General features: G+C 45.6%; 2 protein-coding genes across 2 annotated transcripts in view; both read right to left on the bottom strand.

Moving 5' to 3' along the window:
* The window catches only part of cdc27 (cell division cycle 27), a gene marked incomplete at its 3' end in the record, with an annotated part of 36797 nt that extends 22088 nt beyond the window's left edge, over positions 1-14709 (bottom strand). Inside the window, exons 1-4 of the mRNA XM_079253660.1 lie at positions 14571-14709; positions 9720-9795; positions 7790-7937; positions 7538-7663 (exon numbers count right to left, since the gene is read on the bottom strand). Of these exons, the coding sequence (XP_079109786.1) occupies positions 7538-7663; positions 7790-7937; positions 9720-9795; positions 14571-14597 (377 nt within the window). The 5' untranslated portion in view covers positions 14598-14709. The remainder of the gene's footprint in view (positions 1-7537; positions 7664-7789; positions 7938-9719; positions 9796-14570) is intronic.
* A 4344-nt stretch (positions 14710-19053) lies between these two features.
* gh1 (growth hormone 1) overlaps positions 19054-23631 on the bottom strand; it is a gene marked incomplete at both ends in the record, with an annotated part of 15741 nt that continues 11163 nt past the window's right edge. The window contains 4 exons of the mRNA XM_079253194.1: positions 19054-19116; positions 19241-19387; positions 19452-19586; positions 20943-21059. Coding sequence (XP_079109320.1) covers positions 19054-19116; positions 19241-19387; positions 19452-19586; positions 20943-21059 — 462 coding nt within the window. The remainder of the gene's footprint in view (positions 19117-19240; positions 19388-19451; positions 19587-20942; positions 21060-23631) is intronic.

Raw genomic sequence — 23631 nt, 5'->3', positions numbered from 1 at the left:
AGTAACGATAACCTAAAAGAGTTAGTCCGTACCAGTAAATATGACCCAGTAACGATAACCTAAAAGAGTTAGTCCGTACCAGTAAATATGACCCAGTAACGATAACGTAAAAGAGTTAGCCCGCACCAGTAAATATGGTCCAGTAACGATAACCTAAAAGAGTTAGTCCGTACCAGTAAATATGACCCAGTAACGATAACCTAAAAGAGTTAGTCCGTACCAGTAAATATGACCCAGTAACGATAACCTAAAAGAGTTAGCCCGCACCAGTAAATATGGTCCAGTAACGATAACCTAAAAGAGTTAGTCCGTACCAGTAAATATGAAACAGTAACAATAACGTAAAAGAGTTAGCCCGTACCAGTAAATATGGTCCAGTAACGATAACCTAAAAGAGTTAGTCCGTACCAGTAAATATGAAACAGTAACAATAACGTAAAAGAGTTAGCCCGCACCAGTAAATATGGTCCAGTAACGATAACCTAAAAGAGTTAGTCCGTACCAGTAAATATGGTCCAGTAACGATAACCTAAAAGAGTTAGTCCGTACCAGTAAATATGAAACAGTAACAATAACGTAAAAGAGTTAGTCCGTACCAGTAAATATGACCCAGTAACGATAACCTAAAAGAGTTAGTCCGTACCAGTAAATATGACCCAGTAACGATAACCTAAAAGAGTTAGCCCGTACCAGTAAATATGGTCCAGTAACGATAACCTAAAAGAGTTAGTCCGTACCAGTAAATATGACCCAGTAACGATTACCTAAAAGAGTTAGTCCGTACCAGTAAATATGAAACAGTAACAATAACGTAAAAGAGTTAGCCCGCACCAGTAAATATGGTCCAGTAACGATAACCTAAAAGAGTTAGTCCGTACCAGTAAATATGAAACAGTAACAATAACGTAAAAGAGTTAGCCCGTACCAGTAAATATAGTCCAGTAACGATAACCTAAAAGAGTTAGTCCGTACCAGTAAATATGACCCAGTAACGATAACCTAAAAGAGTTAGTCCGTACCAGTAAATATGACCCAGTAACGATAACGTAAAAGAGTTAGTCCGTACCAGTAAATATGACCCAGTAACGATAACGTAAAAGAGTTAGCCCGTACCAGTAAATATGAAACAGTAACGATAACGTAAAAGAGTTAGCCCGTACCAGTAAATATGACCCAGTAACGATAACCTAAAAGAGTTAGTCCGTACCAGTAAATATGACCCAGTAACGATAACCTAAAAGAGTTAGTCCGTACCAGTAAATATGAAACAGTAACAATAACGTAAAAGAGTTAGCCCGTACCAGTAAATATGAAACAGTAACGATAACGTAAAAGAGTTAGTCCGTACCAGTAAATATGAAACAGTAACGATAACGTAAAAGAGTTAGTCCGTACCAGTAAATATGAAACAGTAACAATAACGTAAAAGAGTTAGCCCGTACCAGTAAATATGACCCAGTAACGATAACGTAAAAGAGTTAGCCCATACCAGTAAATATGACCCAGTAACGATAACGTAAAAGAGTTAGCCCGTACCAGTAAATATGACCCAGTAACAATAACGTAAAAGAGTTAGCCCGTACCAGTAAATATGACCCAGTAACGATAACGTAAAAGAGTTAGCCCGTACCAGTAAATATGAAACAGTAACGATAACGTAAAAGAGTTAGCCCGTACCAGTAAATGTGAAACAGTAACGATAACGTAAAAGAGTTAGTCCGTACCAGTAAATATGAAACAGTAACTATAACGTAAAAGAGTTAGCCCGTACCAGTAAATATGGTCCAGTAACGATAACCTAAGAGTTAGTCTGTACCAGTAAATATGACCCAGTAACGATAACCTAAAAGAGTTAGCCCGTACCAGTAAATATGAAACAGTAACAATAACGTAAAAGAGTTAGCCCGTACCAGTAAATATGAAACAGTAACGATAACGTAAAAGAGTTAGTCCGTACCAGTAAATATGAAACAGTAACAATAACGTAAAAGAGTTAGCCCGCACCAGTAAATATGGTCCAGTAACGATAACCTAAAAGAGTTAGTCCGTACCAGTAAATATGGTCCAGTAACGATAACCTAAAAGAGTTAGTCCGTACCAGTAAATATGAAACAGTAACAATAACGTAAAAGAGTTAGTCCGTACCAGTAAATATGACCCAGTAACGATAACCTAAAAGAGTTAGTCCGTACCAGTAAATATGACCCAGTAACGATAACCTAAAAGAGTTAGCCCGTACCAGTAAATATGGTCCAGTAACGATAACCTAAAAGAGTTAGTCCGTACCAGTAAATATGACCCAGTAACGATTACCTAAAAGAGTTAGTCCGTACCAGTAAATATGAAACAGTAACAATAACGTAAAAGAGTTAGCCCGCACCAGTAAATATGGTCCAGTAACGATAACCTAAAAGAGTTAGTCCGTACCAGTAAATATGAAACAGTAACAATAACGTAAAAGAGTTAGCCCGTACCAGTAAATATAGTCCAGTAACGATAACCTAAAAGAGTTAGTCCGTACCAGTAAATATGACCCAGTAACGATAACCTAAAAGAGTTAGTCCGTACCAGTAAATATGACCCAGTAACGATAACGTAAAAGAGTTAGTCCGTACCAGTAAATATGACCCAGTAACGATAACGTAAAAGAGTTAGCCCGTACCAGTAAATATGAAACAGTAACGATAACGTAAAAGAGTTAGCCCGTACCAGTAAATATGACCCAGTAACGATAACCTAAAAGAGTTAGTCCGTACCAGTAAATATGACCCAGTAACGATAACCTAAAAGAGTTAGTCCGTACCAGTAAATATGAAACAGTAACAATAACGTAAAAGAGTTAGCCCGTACCAGTAAATATGAAACAGTAACGATAACGTAAAAGAGTTAGTCCGTACCAGTAAATATGAAACAGTAACGATAACGTAAAAGAGTTAGTCCGTACCAGTAAATATGAAACAGTAACAATAACGTAAAAGAGTTAGCCCGTACCAGTAAATATGACCCAGTAACGATAACGTAAAAGAGTTAGCCCATACCAGTAAATATGACCCAGTAACGATAACGTAAAAGAGTTAGCCCGTACCAGTAAATATGACCCAGTAACAATAACGTAAAAGAGTTAGCCCGTACCAGTAAATATGACCCAGTAACGATAACGTAAAAGAGTTAGCCCGTACCAGTAAATATGAAACAGTAACGATAACGTAAAAGAGTTAGCCCGTACCAGTAAATGTGAAACAGTAACGATAACGTAAAAGAGTTAGTCCGTACCAGTAAATATGAAACAGTAACTATAACGTAAAAGAGTTAGCCCGTACCAGTAAATATGGTCCAGTAACGATAACCTAAGAGTTAGTCTGTACCAGTAAATATGACCCAGTAACGATAACCTAAAAGAGTTAGCCCGTACCAGTAAATATGAAACAGTAACAATAACGTAAAAGAGTTAGCCCGTACCAGTAAATATGAAACAGTAACGATAACCTAAAAGAGTTAGTCCGTACCAGTAAATATGAAACAGTAACAATAACGTAAAAGAGTTAGCCCGTACCAGTAAATATGGTCCAGTAACGATAACTTAAAAGAGTTAGTCCGTACCAGTAAATATGACCCAGTAACGATAACGTAAAAGAGTTAGCCCGTACCAGTAAATATGAAACAGTAACAATAACGTAAAAGAGTTAGCCCGTACCAGTAAATATGGTCCAGTAACGATAACGTAAGTGAGTTAGTCCGTACCAGTAAATATGAAACAGTAACGATAACGTAAAAGAGTTAGTCCGTACCAGTAAATATGATCCAGTAACGATAACGTAAAAGAGTTAGTCCGTACCAGTAAATATGGTCCAGTAACGATAACGTAAGTGAGTTAGTCCGTACCAGTAAATATGACCCAGTAACGATAACCTAAAAGAGTTAGTCCGTACCAGTAAATATGACCCAGTAACGATAACGTAAAAGAGTTAGCCCGTACCAGTAAATATGAAACAGTAACAATAACGTAAAAGAGTTAGCCCGTACCAGTAAATATGGTCCAGTAACGATAACGTAAGTGAGTTAGTCCGTACCGGTAAATATGACCCAGTAACGATAACGTAAAAGAGTTAGTCCGTACCAGTAAATATGATCCAGTAACGATAACGTAAAAGAGTTAGTCCGTACCAGTAAATATGGTCCAGTAACGATAACGTAAGTGAGTTAGTCCGTACCAGTAAATATGACCCAGTAACGATAACCTAAAAGAGTTAGCCCGTACCAGTAAATATGAAACAGTAACAATAACGTAAAAGAGTTAGCCCGTACCAGTAAATATGGTCCAGTAATGATAACGTAAGTGAGTTAGTCCGTACCAGTAAATATGACCCAGTAACGATAACCTAAAAGAGTTAGTCCGTACCAGTAAATATGACCCAGTAACGATAACGTAAAAGAGTTAGCCCGTACCAGTAAATATGACCCAGTAACGATAACGTAAAAGAGTTAGCCCGTACCAGTAAATATGGTCCAGTAACGATAACGTAAGTGAGTTAGTCCGTACCGGTAAATATGACCCAGTAACGATAACGTAAAAGAGTTAGTCCGTACCAGTAAATATGAAACAGTAACAATAACGTAAAAGAGTTAGCCCGTACCAGTAAATATGGTCCAGTAACGATAACGTAAGTGAGTTAGTCCGTACCGGTAAATATGACCCAGTAACGATAACGTAAAAGAGTTAGTCCGTACCAGTAAATATGATCCAGTAACGATAACGTAAGTGAGTTAGTCCAAACCGGTAAATATGACCCAGTAACGATAACGTAAAAGAGTTAGCCCGTACCAGTAAATATGACCCAGTAACGATAACGTAAAAGAGTTAGTCCGTACCAGTAAATATGAAACAGTAACGATAACGTAAAAGAGTTAGTCCGTACCAGTAAATATGATCCAGTAACGATAACGTAAGTGAGTTAGCCCGTACCGGTGAATATGACCCAGTAACGATAACGTAAAAGAGTTAGTCCATCCATCCATCCATCTTCTGCCGCTTATCCGGAGTCGGGTCGCGGGGGCAGCAGCCTAAGCAGGGAAGCCCAGACTTCCCTCTCCCCAGCCACATTTGCCAACTCTGCGGGGGGATCCCGAGGCGTTCCCAGGCCAGCCGAGAGATATAATCCCTCCAGCGTGTCCTGGGTCTTCCCCGGGGTCTCCTCCCAGAGGGACGTGCCTGGAACACCTCACCAGGGAGGTCCAGGAGGCATCCTGACCAGATGCCCGACCCACCTCAACTGGTTCCTCTCGATGCGGAGGAGCAGCGGCTCTACTCTGATCTCCTCCCGGATGACCGAGCTCCTCACCCTATCTCTAAGGGAGAGCCCGGCCACCCTGCGGAGGAAACCCATTTCAGCCGCCTGTATACGAGATCTCCTTCTTTCGGTCACGACCCACAGCTCATGACCATAGGTGAGGGTAGGAACGTAGATCGACTGGTAAATGGAGAGCTTCACCTTCTGGCTCAGCTCCTTCTTCACCACGACAGACCGGCGCAGAGTCCGCATTACTGCAGACGCCGCACCGATCCGTCTGTCCATCTCACGCTCCATCCTTCCCTCACTCGTGAACAAAACCCCGAGATATTTAAACTCCTCCACTTGGGGCAGGACCTCACTCCCGACCCGGAGAGGGCAATCCACCCTATTCCGGCTTAGGACCATGGTCTCAGATTTGGAGGTGCTGATTCTCATCCCGGCCGCTTCACACTCGGCCGCGAATCGCTCAAGCGAGAGCTGGAGATCACGACCAGATGAAGCCAACAGGACCACGTCATCTGCAAAAAGCAGGGACCCAATCCTGAGGCCACCAAGTCGGATCCCCTCAACACCTCGGCTGCACCTAGAAATTCTGTCCATATAAGTTATGAACAGAATCGGTGATAAAGGGCAGCCTTGGCGGAGTCCAACCCTCACCGGAAACGAATCCGAATTACTACCGGCAATGTGGACCAAGCTCTGACACCTGTCGTACAGGGACCGGACAGCCCTTACAAGGGGGTCCGGTACCCCATACTCCCGGAGTACCCCCCACAGGAGCCCCCGGGGGACACGGTCGAATGCCTTCTCCAGGTCCACAAAACACATGTAGACTGGTTGGGCAAACTCCCATGCCCCCTCCAGGACCCCAAAGAGGGTATAGAGCTGGTCCACTGTTCCGCGACCAGGACGAAAACCACACTGCTCCTCCTCAATCCGGGATTCGACTATCCGGCGGACCCTCCTCTCCAGGACCCCTGAATAGACCTTACCAGGGAGGCTGAGGAGTGTGATTCCCCTGTAATTGGAACACACCCTCCGGTCCCCCTTCTTAAAAAGGGGGACCACCACCCCAGTCTGCCAGTCCAGCGGTACTGTCCCCGATGTCCACGCGATGCTGCAGAGGTGTGTCAGCCAGGACAGCCCCACAGCATCCAGAGCCTTAAGGAACTCCGGGCGGATCTCATCCACCCCCGGGGAGTTAGCCCGTACCGGTAAATATGACCCAGTAACGATAACGTAAAAGAGTTAGTCCGTACCAGTAAATATGACCCAGTAACGATAACGTAAAAGAGTTAGTCCGTACCAGTAAATATGACCCAGTAACGATAACGTAAAAGAGTTAGTCCGTACCAGTAAATATGACCCAGTAACGATAACCTAAAAGAGTTAGTCCGTACCAGTAAATATGACCCAGTAACGATAACGTAAAAGAGTTAGTCCGTACCAGTAAATATGACCCAGTAACGATAACGTAAAAGAGTTAGTCCGTACCAGTAAATATGACCCAGTAACGATAACGTAAAAGAGTTAGTCCGTACCAGTAAATATGACCCAGTAACGATAACGTAAAAGAGTTAGCCCATACCAGTAAATATGACCCAGTAACGATAACCTAAAAGAGTTAGTCCGTACCAGTAAATATGACCCAGTAACTATAACGTAAAAGAGTTAGCCCGTACCAGTAAATATGACCCAGTAACGATAACGTAAAAGAGTTAGCCCATACCAGTAAATATGACCCAGTAACGATAACGTAAAAGAGTTAGTCCGTACCAGTAAATATGACCCAGTAACGATAACGTAAAAGAGTTAGTCCATACCAGTAAATATGACCCAGTAATGATAACGTAAAAGAGTTAGTCCGTACCAGTAAATATGACCCAGTAACGATAACGTAAAAGAGTTAGTCCGTACCAGTAAATATGACCCAGTAATGATAACGTAAAAGAGTTAGTCCGTACCAGTAAATATGACCCAGTAACGATAACGTAAAAGAGTTAGCCCATACCAGTAAATATGACCCAGTAACGATAACGTAAAAGAGTTAGTCCGTACCAGTAAATATGACCCAGTAACGATAACGTAAAAGAGTTAGTCCGTACCAGTAAATATGACCCAGTAATGATAACGTAAAAGAGTTAGTCCATACCAGTAAATATGACCCAGTAACGATAACGTAAAAGAGTTAGTCCGTACCAGTAAATATGACCCAGTAACGATAACGTAAAAGAGTTAGTCCGTACCAGTAAATATGACCCAGTAACGATAACGTAAAAGAGGCGGAGTCTCCAAACTCTGTGATGATGTCATCCTGGCTCTTCTGTTTGTTCAGCACTCCACCAATCAGAACCTGTTCTCCCTCGGCCAACCTAAGGCACAGACGTCAACCAATCACAGATCACAGAGACCAGTAAGAGACCAGTAGGAGACCAGTAGAGACCAGTAGGAAAGCATCATCAGAACAGTAAGAAACCAGTATGGAAGCTGTGTCTTACTTGCTCAGTTCAACGCAGCACTTTGCCAGCAGGAATCGAACCTGCGGCGTGGAGCAGCTGTGGGCCTTCAGCAGCCGGTAGGCTTTGTACGGCTTCCCAGAGCGGTGATAGCAGGTGGCCAACAGGTAGAGAGCTTCCTCTGAACGCACTGACACACACACACACACACACACACACACACACACACACACACACACACACACACAGTTACACATCCTGTCTAATTCACACCCACCAGGACGGACAGACAGACAGGCAGAGACGGGCAGAGACAGACAGACAGACAGGCAGAGACAGACAGACAGGCAGAAACAGGCAGACAGAGACAGACAGACAGGCAGAAACAGGCAGACAGAGACAGACAGACAGACAGGCAGGCAGAGACAGACAGACAGGCAGAGACAGACAGACAGGCAGAAACAGGCAGACAGAGACAGACAGACAGGCAGAAACAGGCAGACAGAGACAGACAGACAGGCAGAAACAGGCAGACAGAGACAGACAGGCAGAGACAGACAGACACAGGCAGAGACAGACAGACAGGCAGAGACAGACAGACACAGGCAGAGACAGACAGACAGGCAGAGACAGACAGACACAGGCAGAGACAGAAAGACAGGCAGAAACAGGCAGACAGAGACAGACAGACACAGGCAGAGACAGACAGACAGGCAGAAACAGGCAGACACAGGCAGAGACAGACAGACACAGGCAGAGACAGACAGACACAGGCAGAAACAGGCAGACAGAGACAGACAGACACAGGCAGAGACAGGCAGAAACAGGCAGACACAGGCAGAGACAGACAGACACAGGCAGAGACAGACAGACACAGGCAGAAACAGGCAGACAGAGACAGACAGACAGAGACAGACAGACACAGGCAGAGACAGACAGACACAGGCAGAGACAGACAGACACAGGCAGAGACAGACAGACACAGGCAGAGACAGACAGACACAGGCAGAAACAGGCAGACAGAGACAGACAGACACAGGCAGAGACAGACAGACAGGTAGAGACAGGCAGATACAGACAGACAGGCAGAGACAGACAGACAGGCAGAAACAGACAGAGACAGACAGACAGACAGGCAGAAACAGACAGAGACAAACAGGAAGACAGAGACAGACAGACAGAAACAGGCAGACAGAGACAGAGACAGACAGACAGACAGGCAGAAACAGACAGACAGACAGGCAGAAACAGACAGAGACAGACAGGCAGAAACAGACAGACAGAGACAGACAGACAGGCAGAAACAGACAGACAGAGACAGACAGGCAGAAACAGACAGACAGAGACAGACAGACAGACAGGCAGAAACAGACAGAGACAAACAGGAAGACAGAGACAGACAGACAGAAACAGGCAGACAGAGACAGAGACAGACAGACAGACAGGCAGAAACAGACAGACAGACAGGCAGAAACAGACAGAGACAGACAGGCAGAAACAGGCAGACAGAGACAGACAGACAGGCAGAAACAGGCAGACAGAGACAGACAGACAGAAACAGGCAGACAGAGACAGAGACAGACAGACAGACAGGCAGAAACAGACAGACAGACAGGCAGAAACAGACAGACAGAGACAGACAGGCAGAAACAGACAGACAGAGACAGACAGAGACAGACAGAGACAGACAGGCAGAAACAGACAGAGACAAACAGGAAGACAGAGACAGACAGACAGAAACAGACAGACAGAGACAGACAGAGACAGACAGAGACAGACAGGCAGAAACAGACAGAGACAAACAGGAAGACAGAGACAGACAGACAGAAACAGGCAGACAGAGACAGACAGGCAGAAACAGACAGACAGACAGACAGAAACAGACAGACAGAGACAGACAGGCAGAAACAGACAGACAGAGACAGACAGAGACAGACAGGCAGAAACAGACAGACAGACAGGCAGACGTTACCTTCAGCATAGAGTCTCTCAGCGAGGAAGACAGCGTCCATGTAGGCATAGTGGTTCAGAGCCTGCCACACTGCAGCCTGAGGACAGAGAGATACACTGGTTATTAGCAGGACCGGGTCCCTCTGTCGGACCGGTTCAGGACCAGGTCCCTCTGGATCTGGTTTCACTTGGTATGAATGTAAACGGGAGGGTGGGCTAAGACTCTGCCCTGGTTCAGATCTGGTTTCACTCCGGTATGAATGTAAACGGGAGGGTGGGCTAAGACTCTGCCCTGGTTCAGATCTGGTTTCACTCCGGTATGAATGTAAACGGGAGGGTGGGCTAAGACTCGGTCCTGGTTCAGATCTGGTTTCACTCCGGTATGAATGTAAACGGGAGGCCCGGCTAAGACTCGGTCCTGGTTCAGATCTGGTTTCACTCCGGTATGAATGTAAACGGGAGGGTGGGCTAAGACTCGGTCCTGGTTCAGATCTGGTTTCACTCCGGTATGAATGTAAACGGGAGGGTGGGCTAAGACTCGGTCCTGGTTCAGATCTGGTTTCACTCCGGTATGAATGTAAACGGGAGGCCCGGCTAAGACTCTGCCCTGGTTCAGATCTGGTTTCACTCCGGTATGAATGTAAACGGGAGGGTGGGCTAAGACTCTGCCCTGGTTCAGATCTGGTTTCACTCCGGTATGAATGTAAACAGGAGGCTCGGCTAAGACTCGGTCCTGGTTCAGATCTGGTTTCACTCCGGTATGAATGTAAACGGGAGGCCCGGCTAAGACTCGGTCCTGGTTCAGATCTGGTTTCACTCCGGTATGAATGTAAACGGGAGGCCCGGCTAAGACTCCGTCCTGGTTCAGATCTGGTTTCACTCCGGTATGAATGTAAACGGGAGGCTCAGCTAAGACTCGGTCCTGGTTCAGATCTGGTTTCACTCCGGTATGAATGTAAACGGGAGGCCCGGCTAAGACTCGGTCCTGGTTCAGATCTGGTTTCACTCCGGTATGAATGTAAACGGGAGGCCCGGCTAAGACTCGGTCCTGGTTCAGATCTGGCTTCACTCCGGTATGAATGTAAACAGGAGGCTCGGCTAAGACTCGGTCCTGGTTCAGATCTGGTTTCACTCCGGTATGAATGTAAACGGGAGGCCCGGCTAAGCCTCCGTCCTGGTTCAGATCTGGTTTCACTCCGGTATGAATGTAAACGGGAGGCTCGGCTAAGACTCTGCCCTGGTTCAGATCTGGTTTCACTCCGGTATGAATGTAAACAGGAGGCTCGGCTAAGACTCGGCCCTGGTTCAGATCTGGCTTCACTCCGCTTTGAATGTAAACGGGAGGCTCGGCTAAGACTCGGTCCTGGTTCAGATCTGGCTTCACTCCGGTATGAATGTAAACGGGAGGCTCGGCTAAGACTCTGCCCTGGTTCAGATCTGGTTTCACTCCGGTATGAATGTCAACGGGAGGCCCGGCTAAGACTCGGCCCTGGTTCAGATCTGGTTTCACTCCGGTATGAATGTAAACGGGAGGCTCGGCTAAGACTCTGCCCTGGTTCAGATCTGGTTTCACTCCGGTATGAATGTAAACGGGAGGCCCGGCTAAGACTCGGTCCTGGTTCAGATCTGGTTTCACTTGGTATGAATGTAAACGGGAGGCTCAGCTAAGACTCGGCCCTGGTTCAGATCTGGCTTCACTCCGGTATGAATGTAAACGGGAGGCTGGGCTAATACTCGGTCCTGGTTCAGATCTGGTTTCACTCCGGTATGAATGTAAACAGGAGGCTCGGCTAAGACTCGGTCCTGTTTCAGATCTGGTTTCACTCCGGTATGAATGTAAACGGGAGGCCCGGCTAAGACTCGGTCCTGGTTCAGATCTGGTTTCACTTGGTATGAATGTAAACGGGAGGCTGGGCTAAGACTCGGTCCTGGTTCAGATCTGGTTTCACTCCGGTATGAATGTAAACGGGAGGCTCGGCTAAGACTCGGTCCTGGTTCAGATCTGGTTTCACTCCGGTATGAATGTAAACAGGAGGCTCGGCTAAGACTCGGTCCTGTTTCAGATCTGGTTTCACTCCGGTATGAATGTAAACGGGAGGCCCGGCTAAGACTCGGTCCTGGTTCAGATCTGGTTTCACTTGGTATGAATGTAAACGGGAGGCTGGGCTAAGACTCGGTCCTGGTTCAGATCTGGTTTCACTCCGGTATGAATGTAAACGGGAGGCTCGGCTAAGACTCGGTCCTGGTTCAGATCTGGTTTCACTTGGTATGAATGTAAACGGGAGGCCCGGCTAAGACTCGGCCCTGGTTCAGATCTGGCTTCACTCCGGTATGAATGTAAACGGGAGGCTGGGCTAAGACTCGGTCCTGGTTCAGATCGGGTTTCACTCCGGTATGAATGTAAACGGGAGGCCCGGCTAAGACTCGGTCCTGGTTCAGATCTGGTTTCACTTGGTATGAATGTAAACGGGAGGCTCGGCTAAGACTCCGTCCTGGTTCAGATCTGGTTTCACTTGGTATGAATGTAAACGGGAGGCTGGGCTAAGACTCGGTCCTGGTTCAGATCTGGTTTCACTCCGGTATGAATGTAAACGGGAGGCCCGGCTAAGACTCGGTCCTGGTTCAGATCTGGTTTCACTTGGTATGAATGTAAACGGGAGGCTGGGCTAAGACTCGGTCCTGGTTCAGATCTGGTTTCACTCCGGTATGAATGTAAACGGGAGGCTCGGCTAAGACTCGGTCCTGGTTCAGATCTGGTTTCACTCCGGTATGAATGTAAACAGGAGGCTCGGCTAAGACTCGGTCCTGTTTCAGATCTGGTTTCACTCCGGTATGAATGTAAACGGGAGGCCCGGCTAAGACTCGGTCCTGGTTCAGATCTGGTTTCACTTGGTATGAATGTAAACGGGAGGCTGGGCTAAGACTCGGTCCTGGTTCAGATCTGGTTTCACTCCGGTATGAATGTAAACGGGAGGCTCGGCTAAGACTCGGTCCTGGTTCAGATCTGGTTTCACTTGGTATGAATGTAAACGGGAGGCCCGGCTAAGACTCGGCCCTGGTTCAGATCTGGCTTCACTCCGGTATGAATGTAAACGGGAGGCTGGGCTAAGACTCGGTCCTGGTTCAGATCGGGTTTCACTCCGGTATGAATGTAAACGGGAGGCCCGGCTAAGACTCGGTCCTGGTTCAGATCTGGTTTCACTTGGTATGAATGTAAACGGGAGGCTCGGCTAAGACTCCGTCCTGGTTCAGATCTGGTTTCACTTGGTATGAATGTAAACGGGAGGCTGGGCTAAGACTCGGTCCTGGTTCAGATCGGGTTTCACTCCGGTATGAATGTAAACGGGAGGCCCGGCTAAGACTCGGTCCTGGTTCAGATCTGGTTTCACTTGGTATGAATGTAAACGGGAGGCTCGGCTAAGACTCCGTCCTGGTTCAGATCTGGTTTCACTTGGTATGAATGTAAACGGGAGGCTGGGCTAAGACTCGGTCCTGGTTCAGATCTGGTTTCACTCCGGTATGAATGTAAATCTATCTCATCTTAGAAAAACAATTTCTGGATCTTGACCAGACCATTACCGGACCAGGTCTGGATCTTGACCAGACCATTACCGGACCAGAACAGGATCGGACAACAACTGAACAAGGACCAAATCAGAACCAGACCAGGACCAGACAAGTGAACCAGAACCAGACCAGGAGTGGACAACAACTGAACCAGGGCCACCAGACCCTGGTTTATTGATAACCCTGCTCTGCTGTCAGGTCTTATAAAACAACGTACAGGTGAATCAACAATGTGTCACAGCTCACCTGTGCAGGGAATTACGGCGTGTTTTCTGGCTGATACACTAGCGGCTGCAGAATCCTACTAGCAGCTAGCTGGCGTTAGCTTGTGCTAGTGACCAGAGGCTAACTTGCTGCGAGTTAATCTCTTCCTGCAGCGGCTGATCTGGCGTCAGATTGCTGCATTACACCCATTACTAGCACCTAACCGAGCTGCTACTAGCAGAGCCATTAGCCGGCTAACCGAGCTGCTACTAGCAGAGCCATTAGCCGGCTAACCGAGCTGCTACTAGCAGAGCCATTAGCCGGCTAACCGAGCTGCTACTAGCAGAGCCATTAGCCGGCTAACCGAGCTGCTACTAGCGGAGTTGCTAATAGGCTAACGTTAGCAGGCTAACCGAGCTGCTACTTGCAGAGCCATTAGCCGGCTAACCGAGCTGCTACTAGCAGAGTTGCTAATAGGCTAACGTTAGCAGGCTAACCAAGTTGCTACTAGCAGAGTTGCTAATAGGCTAACGTTAGCAGGCTAACCAAGTTGCTACTAGCAGAGTTGCTAACCGGCTGACGTTAGCCGGCTAATGCTGCAGCTGCGATAGAAACGGAGCTCTGGAGCCCAAATCAGGGCTACAATACCCTGATAACACCCTGATCCTGGCCGCTCACTGCACATATTTAGCTTGAACATAAACTCGGTTTATCTCCCCCCGTCCATGAGCCAACCCCAGGGAGCAAAGCTGAACTTAATCTCCGGTTAAACTCGTCCTGAAATGAAGCCGAAAGCAGGAGCCCAGCGCGGTCTGAACACTTCTATTTACTGCTTATTGCGACATAAGTCTGAGTGTGACCGGATTTAAACGGAGCCGTCTGACCCGGAACATGCAGGGGTTAGTAAGCGAACTGGTACTGTTCGTCCCGAACCAAGCCGTGCTCCGGAACACACCGAGGAAAGCTCCGACAGCCCGCTGGGGCAGCGGGGCCTGCGGCGGGGAGGACGGCTCTCACACCGCGGGCTGGACCAGCTGCTGAGGCCGGCTTCATGAATGCTTCGCTCTCAGCCAATGACAGCGAAGCTGCGGCTTGTTCCTACCTGGACAGGTTCTTGCAGCACCGTCATCCCGCGTCCTCACACCGCCTGCGTGCTCCTGTTTCTACTTTTCTCCGGTTCCTCCTTCACTTCAACGCAGACAGGAGCTGAAGCCGAACATTTGAACGTAGCGACCGTTACCTGCCGGGAACTGCCGAAGAATCCCGAGCACCCGAAGTTGTGGTGAGAAGGTGGGGGGCGACCCCTACTGGCGGTTTCTGGGCACTTCGGCAGACAACATCTTACAATCAAAGCAACAACGTGGTTGCTTTTTCAGCTAAATCTCAGCTTTTTCTGTTTGTATCAAAGAGCCTAACCTGGAGCATTGCCTGGTACGTGAGGACATAAACCAGGTGAGGACCCGCACCAGGTGAGGACATAAACTAGGTGAGGACATGCATCATGTGAGGATACGCATCAGGTGAGTACACGTACCAGGTGAGGATACACATCAGGTGAGTACACGTACCAGGTGAGTACACGTACCAGGTGAGGACACAAACTAGGTGAGGACATGCATCAGGTGAGGACATGCATCAGGTGAGGACACGCATCAGGTGAGGACATGCACCAGGTGAGGACAGGCATCAGGTGAGGACACGCACCAACTGAGGACACGCACCAACTGAGGACAGGCACCAGGTGAGGACAGGCACCAGGTGAGGACACGCATCAGGTGAGGACACGTACCAACTGAGGACAGGCACCAGGTGAGGACACGCATCAGGTGATGACACGTACCAGGTGATGACAGGCACCAGGTGAGGACATGTATCAGGTGATTACAGGAACCAGGTGATTACAGGCACCCAGTGAGGACACGCACCAGGTGAGGACACGCACCAGGTGATTACAGGCACCAGGTGAGGACAGGCACTAGGTGATGACACGTACCAGGTGATGACACGTACCAGGTGATGACACGTACCAGGTGATGACACGTACCAGGTGAGGACACGTACCAGGTGAGGACACGCACCAAGTGAGAACACACACCAGGTGAGGACAGGCACCAGGTGAGGACAGGCACTAGGTGATGACACGTACCAGGTGATGACACGTACCAGGTGAGGACACGTACCAGGTGATGACACGTACCAGGTGATGACACGTACCAGGTGAGGACACGTACCAGGTGAGGACACGCACCAAGTGAGAACACACACCAGGTGAGGACAGGCACCAGGTGAGGACACGCACCAGGTGAGGACACGCACCAGGTGCGTACCATATCATACAGTACCATTTTATGCATGCCATACCGTTTCATACCGTACTATATCATACCGTATTGTACCCGACCTATACCATATCATACAGTACTGCATCGTACTGTATCGCACCCGAGCGTACCAGACCGTATCATACTGTACCATATCATACAGTATCTTACCGTACCATATTGTACCAAACCATACCCGACCGTATCATACCATACCGTACTGCATAGTATCGTAACATAACTTACCATACCGTATCATAACATATCGTACCGTACTGTACCATATCGTACCATATCATACCGTACTGTCTCATACTGTACCATACCGTATAGTTCCGTACTGTACCATATCGTACCATATCATACCGTACTCTATCATACTGTACCATATGGTACCGTACCTGACCATACCATAACATCATTCCGTTTCATATCGTGCCATACCCTATCATACGTACCGTACCATATCATACCCGACTGTATCATACCACTTCGTATAGTACCGTACCATACAGTAGCATACCGTACTGTGTCCAACCGTACTATGTCATACCGTACCATACTATATCGTACAGTACCATACCAGACTGCACCATACCATACCCAACCGTATATTACCATACCGTACTGTATAGTATCATAACATAACGTACCACACCGTATAATACCATGCCAAACCGTACAATATTGTACCGTACCATACCCGACTGAACCATACCATACCGTACAATATTTTAGCGTACTGTACCATACCATACCTGACCAAACCATACCATACCGTACAATATTGTACCATACCGTACTGTACCATACCATACCCGACCGAACCATACCATACCGTACAATATTGTACCATACCCTACAGTACCATAACATACCCGACCGAACCATACCATACTGTACAATATTGTACCATACCCTACAGTACCATAACATACCCGACCGAACCATACCATACTGTACAATATTGTACCATACCCTACAGTACCATAACATACCCGACCGAACCATACCATACTGTACAATATTGTACCATACCATACTGTACCATACCGTACCATAACATACCTGACCGAACCATACCATACCGTACAATATTGTACCATACCCTACAGTACCATAACAAAGCTGACCGAACCATACCATACCGTACAATATTGTACCATACCCTACAGTACCATAACATACCCGACCGAACCATACCATACCGTACAATATTGTACCATACCGTACTGTACCATATCATACCCGACCGTATCATACCATACCGTACTGTATAGTATCGTAACGTACCACACCGTATCATACCATACCATACCATACCGTATAGTACCGTACTGTACCATATCGTACTATATCATACCGTACTGTATCATACTGTACCACATCGTACCGTACCTGACGTACCATATTGTATCATTCCGTTTCATATCGTGCCATACCGTACCATACCATACCATACCCGACCGAACCATACCATACCGTACAATATTGTACAATACCGTACTGTACCATAACATACCCAAGCGTACCATACCGTATCATACTGTACCATATCATACAGTATCTTACTGTACCATATCGTACCAAACCATGCCCCACCGTATCATACCATACCGTACCGTATAGAACCATACTGTACCATATCGTACTATATCATATCATACTGTACCACATCGTACCGTACCTGACCGTACCATATCATATCATTCCGTTTCATGTCGTGCAATACCGTATCATACCGTACCGTACTGGACTCAGCCAGGCTTCTCTGCACCGTCTACAGCTTGTGCAGAATGCAGGTGCCCGCCTTCTCACCAACATACGCAAACATGACCATATCTCCCCTGTACTGTTCTCTCTACACTGGCTCCCGGTTCAGTTCAGAATTCAATTCAAAATCCTTCTGTTTGTTTTCTGCTCCATCCATGGCCTTGCACCTCCGTACCTTTATGACCTCCTGACTCCTCACCAGCCCAGCAGAGCCCTGCGCTCCTCTGATCAGCACCTCCTGGTGGTCCCTCGGTCTAGGTGTAAACAGTGGGGTGATCGGGCCTTCGCAGTGGCAGGGCCCAAACTCTGGAACTCTCTGCCTCTGGAGTTACGCTCCATCATGGACCTGCCTCTGTTTAAGGCCAGGCTAAAGACTCATCTGTTTAGATCAGCCTTTGGCTGTTGAGATTTTTTACATGTGAATGAACTATTTTATATTTTTACTTGTTTTTATCTTTGTTCAGCACTTTGGTCAACTAAGGTTGTTGTAAAGCGCTTTATAAATAAAATTTGATTGATTGATTTGATTGTACCATACCATACCCGACCGTACCATACCATACCACTTCGTATAGTACCGTACTATATAGTACCATACTGTACTGTGCCCGACCGTACCATGTCATACCGTACCATACCATATCGTATTGTACCATATCATACCATACCCGACCGTACCATACCACTTCGTATAGTACCGTACCATACAGTACCATACCGTACTGTGCCCGACCGTACCATGTCATACCGTACTATACTATATCGTACCGTATCATACCATACCCGACCGTACCATACCATACCACTTCGTATAGTACCGTACTATATAGTACCATACCGTACTGTGCCCGACCGTACCATGTCATACCGTACCATACCATATCATACTGTACCGTATCATACCATACCCGACCGTACCATACCACTTCGTATAGTACCGTACCATACCGTACCGTCCTGTGCCCGACTGTACTATGTCATACCTTACCATACCATATCGTACCGTACCATACCATACCCGACCGTATCATACCATACCATACTGTATAGCACCGTACCATATCGTACTGTACCAAATCGTACCGTATCGTACCATACCCGACCGTATAGTACCGTACCATACTATCTCGTACTGTATCGTATCATATCATACCATACCGTACCACAGCGTGCCGCTTCTATATGTCGGGGAAGCCAGTACTCTGCCAGAGAAAGTGCTCACTCCCTCGATGATTATACGCTTTACATGGATCCTTCCCCCTTTCCCCATGGAAGAATGCACACACACTTCAGTTCATACTTTATTTCGCATGTTGCTGGTGTGACATCACTTCCTGTTTACATCAAAGTGACACCATAAACCTGATGACATCATCACAGTCTGAACTGCAACAAGACAGAGAGGCAGCCTTTGCTAATGCTAATGCTAATGCTTGCAGAAGAATCTGCTAATGTTGAAGATGGAGGATTGTGTCATCCAGAGGGGAGGGACTACAGAGTGCAGTTTGCCTCTGGAGAGAGTCGACATTTAGCAACCGTCATGTAGGTCTCCACCTGTAAACACATTGTAATCATCATCATCACCATCATCATCATCACCATCATCATCATCATCACCATCACCATCACCATCTTCAGCAGCAGTTCCAACTGGATGTTGTCCCCTCCTTGTCCTCACCTTGTGCATGTCCTTCTTAAAGCAGGCCAGCAGCTCGTAGTTTCGTCTCGGGGACTCGTCGGCTCCCACGCTCTGATAATAATTTCCAAATGGCGCCAGCTGCACTGAGGAGGGATCTGTGAAGAGGTCTGCTGCATCCTGATTGGCCTGCAAGATTAGGTGATCAGTTTAGTGGGTGATGCAGATGTGAGCAGCACATGTTTGTTCTCACCCTGATGAGCAGCAGAATTCCCGTCTTCAGTTCAACCAGTTTTGGTGGAATCACAACAGACCCTCCGGGCAGAAAGCGGCTGGGTAACTCCCAGGACTCCACCAATCGATATGAGATTGATAAAAGCTTCAGAACCTATAATCAATCAAAGGACATGCAGCAAAATAAACTTTAACTGCAGAGGAAGTGTCCAAAGCTGGACTGCAGGGATTCAAACGTTCTCTGATCAGCCATCTGCTCATTGATGAATGGTGATGTCATCAACAGACCTCTCGTTCACCCTCTTCATCATCGCCATCATCATCATTTGTCAGAATCCCTGCATTTCTCATGAAGGATGAACAAGGAATTGGTGGACCCGAGACCCGGACTACGGAGCAGGATTTCCTCTCACCGGGACCCGGACTACGGAGCAGGATTTCCTCTTACTACGACGCTGGTTTGCGTCCCAGCGGAGTAAATCACCACGGTAACTTACACTGCTGCGGAGCACGTTATGCTCTGGATAAGAGATCAATGAGTATATAAGCTCCACCTCCTGACCAATCACATCTCCTGGAAAATGCCCCACCCATTCTGACGGCGTTGCAGATGTTGGGAAGCGCTGAGGAGAGGAGAGTTGTCGGGGACAGATGCATCCTGTTGATGAAGTGTGCTAATCTTCTTCTGGACGTGTTACCAGTCCGTCCAGCTCCACCAGGCTCCGCTGGAATGATGATGTCACACATGCAGAGCTGCACAACCAGGAAGTTAACAATGACGACACCAGCTACAGGTGTCGTCATGGCTACGAATGATTTTTCCTACACAAAATGTGCTCACATGAACCTAAAATTGAAAACTGAGTAAGCTCTGTCCGAAATGTCTTGGCTGTAATCCAATTACTTTCCATTCATATTGTCCCATAAATTAATATGATAAAATCTGCTAAATTTACGCACAGTCAGCATCACTTCCTGGCTGTTGCCATGGTAAAGGTGTAGTTTTTAGCCTGGATGATGTGTTTAAATTCTTCATATTTCTGAACGTCTGCTCCTCCATGGTGATGTAGCTGCTCTGCAAAGCGATTGGTCAGAGGCTGCAAGCTCCACCCCTTCCATGTGAACACGCTCTAATCTTGAAACCTGTTGGATTACCGAGGTGGCAATCAGCTTGGTGGTACTGCTGATCTAGATCCTGGATATCTAGGTAAGCCTGCCAAGTATCGGAGAGAACTCCCGCGTACGTTAGTCTCGTTTCGTAGTTCAGGCCTCTGATCAGTCGTACGAGTGCTTCGCTCTCTCAGCACTGCTGCTGAAACTTTGTGAAATAGTTTTGATACATTTCTGTTTTCCAACTTTAATTTTCTATTTATTTATGATACATCACAGAGATCAGCTATATTACTGTGATAAGTACTTAGTACTTTGTAGTACTGTGCAGTACTGTGAATCAACATGTAATACTGTATAGTAACATGTAGTACTGTGCGGTATTGTGTACTATACTAACAGAGCTGCGTTGCGTCTCATGCTTGTCAATGGGACTAATGATGTAATCAGAGTTGCAGAAGTCCTGCAGGAAGATTTTGTTGAGTTGACGCTGCTCCTCCGTCTGGAGAGAATTCTCCTAAAGGATGGTTTAAACACAGTAAAACACATAAAACATACATTAAAAAACAAAAAAAAAGACAGTTCAAGCACAGTAAAACACATAAAAATAGTAAAAATGCAGTAAAGATTAAAAACACAGTAAAACACAATAACACAATTTAATTCAAACATAATTAAATGTGTCAGAAATACTTAGGATATAAACTTGCTCCATTCTGGATTTCTGCAGCAGCTTCCAGGTCAAATCAGGCTGGTTTAGGTCATTATTACCAACACGCCAAGCTAAAACACTAAACACCTTCTAAAGACACAGGAAAGTCTCTGTAGAGACAGTAAAATCTAAGTAAAGACACAGGAAAGTCTCTGTATAGACTGTAAAATCTAAGTATAGACACAGGAAAGTCTCTGTAGAGACAGTAAAATCTAAGTATAGACACAGGAAAGTCTCTGTAGAGACGGTTAAATCTAAGTAAAGACACAGGAAAGTCTCTGTAGAGACAGTAAAATCTAAGTATAGACACAGGAAAGTCTGTAGAGACAGTAAAATCTAAGTATAGACACAGGAAAGTCTCTGTAGAGACAGTAAAATCTAAGTATAGACACAGGAAAGTCTCTGTAGAGACAGTAAAATCTAAGTAAAGACACAGGAAAGTCTCTGTAGAGACAGTAAAATCTAAGTAAAGACACAGGAAAGTCTCTGTAGAGACAGTAAAATCTAAGTAAAGACACAGGAAAGTCTCTGTAGAGACAGTAAAATCTAAGTATAGACACAGGAAAGTCTCTGTAGAGACAGTAAAATCTAAGTAAAGACACAGGAAAGTCTCTGTAGAGACAGTAAAATTTAAGTAAAGACACAGGAAAGTCTCTATAGAGACAGTAAAATCTAAGTAAACACAGGAAAGTCTCTGTAGAGACAGTAAAATCTAAGTATAGACACAGGAAAGTCTCTGTAGAGACAGTAAAATCTAAGTATAGACACAGGAAAGTCTCTGTAGAGACAGTAAAATCTAAGTATAGACACAGGAAAGTCTGTAGAGACAGTAAAATCTAAGTATAGACACAGGAAAGTCTCTGTAGAGACAGTAAAATCTAAGTATAGACACAGGAAAGTCTCTGTAGAGACAGTAAAATCTAAGTAAAGACACAGGAAAGTATCTGTAGAGACAGTAAAATCTAAGTATAGACACAGGAAAGTCTCTGTAGAGACAGTAAAATCTAAGTAAAGACACAGGAAAGTCTCTGTAGAGACAGTAAAATCTAAGTAAAGACACAGGAAAGTCTCTGTAGAGACAGTAAAATCTAAGTAAAGACACAGGAAAGTCTCTGTAGAGACAGTAAAATCTAAGTAAAGACACAGGAAAGTCTCTATAGAGACAGTAAAATCTAAGTAAACACAGGAAAGTCTCTGTAGAGACAGTAAAATCTAAGTATAGACACAGGAAAGTCTCTGTAGAGACAGTAAAATCTAAGTATAGACACAGGAAAGTCTCTGTAGAGACAGTAAAATCTAAGTAAACAACAGGAAAGTCTCTGTAGAGACAGTAAAATCTAAGTATAGACAGGAAAGTCTCTGTAGAGACAGTAAAATCTAAGTATAGACACAGGAAAGTCTCTGTAGAGACAGTAAAATCTAAGTATAGACAGGAAAGTCTCTGTAGAGACAGTAAAATCTAAGTATAGACACAGGAAAGTCTCTGTAGAGACAGTAAAATCTAAGTATAGACACAGGAAAGTCTCTGTAGAGACAGTAAAATCTAAGTAAACCACAGGAAAGTCTCTGTAGAGACAGTAAAATCTAAGTATAGACACAGGAAAGTCTCTGTAGAGACAGTAAAATCTAAGTATAGACACAGGAAAGTCTCTGTAGAGACAGTAAAATCTAAGTAAAGACACAGGAAAGTCTCTGTAGAGACAGTAAAATCTAAGTATAGACACAGGAAAGTCTCTGTAGAGACAGTAAAAATCTAAGTATAGACACAGGAAAGTCTCTGTAGAGACAGTAAAATCTAAGTAAAGACACAGGAAAGTCTCTGTAGAGACAGTAAAATCTAAGTATAGACAGGAAAGTCTCTGTAGAGACAGTAAAATCTAAGTAAAGACACAGGAAAGTCTCTGTAGAGACAGTAAAATCTAAGTAAAGACACAGGAAAGTCTCTGTAGAGACAGTAAAATCTAAGTAAAGACACAGGAAAGTCTCTGTAGAGACAGTAAAATCTAAGTATAGACACAGGAAAGTCTCTGTAGAGACAGTAAAATCTAAGTAAAGACACAGGAAAGTCTCTGTAGAGACAGTAAAATCTAAGTAAAGACACAGGAAAGTCTCTGTAGAGACAGTAAAATCTAAGTAAGACACAGGAAAGTCTCTGTAGAGACAGTAAAATCTAAGTATAGACAGGAAAGTCTCTGTAGAGACAGTAAAATCTAAGTATAGACACAGGAAAGTCTCTGTAGAGACAGTAAAATCTAAGTATAGACACAGGAAAGTCTCTGTAGAGACAGTAAAATCTAAGTATAGACACAGGAAAGTCTCTGTAGAGACAGTAAATCTAAGTAAAGACACAGGAAAGTCTCTATAGAGACAGTAAAAA

Source organism: Telmatherina bonti, assembly GCF_933228915.1.
Source record: "Telmatherina bonti genome assembly, chromosome: 14".
Lineage (NCBI taxonomy): Eukaryota > Metazoa > Chordata > Actinopteri > Atheriniformes > Telmatherinidae > Telmatherina > Telmatherina bonti.
This window is presented reverse-complemented; position numbering and strand designations above follow the sequence as displayed.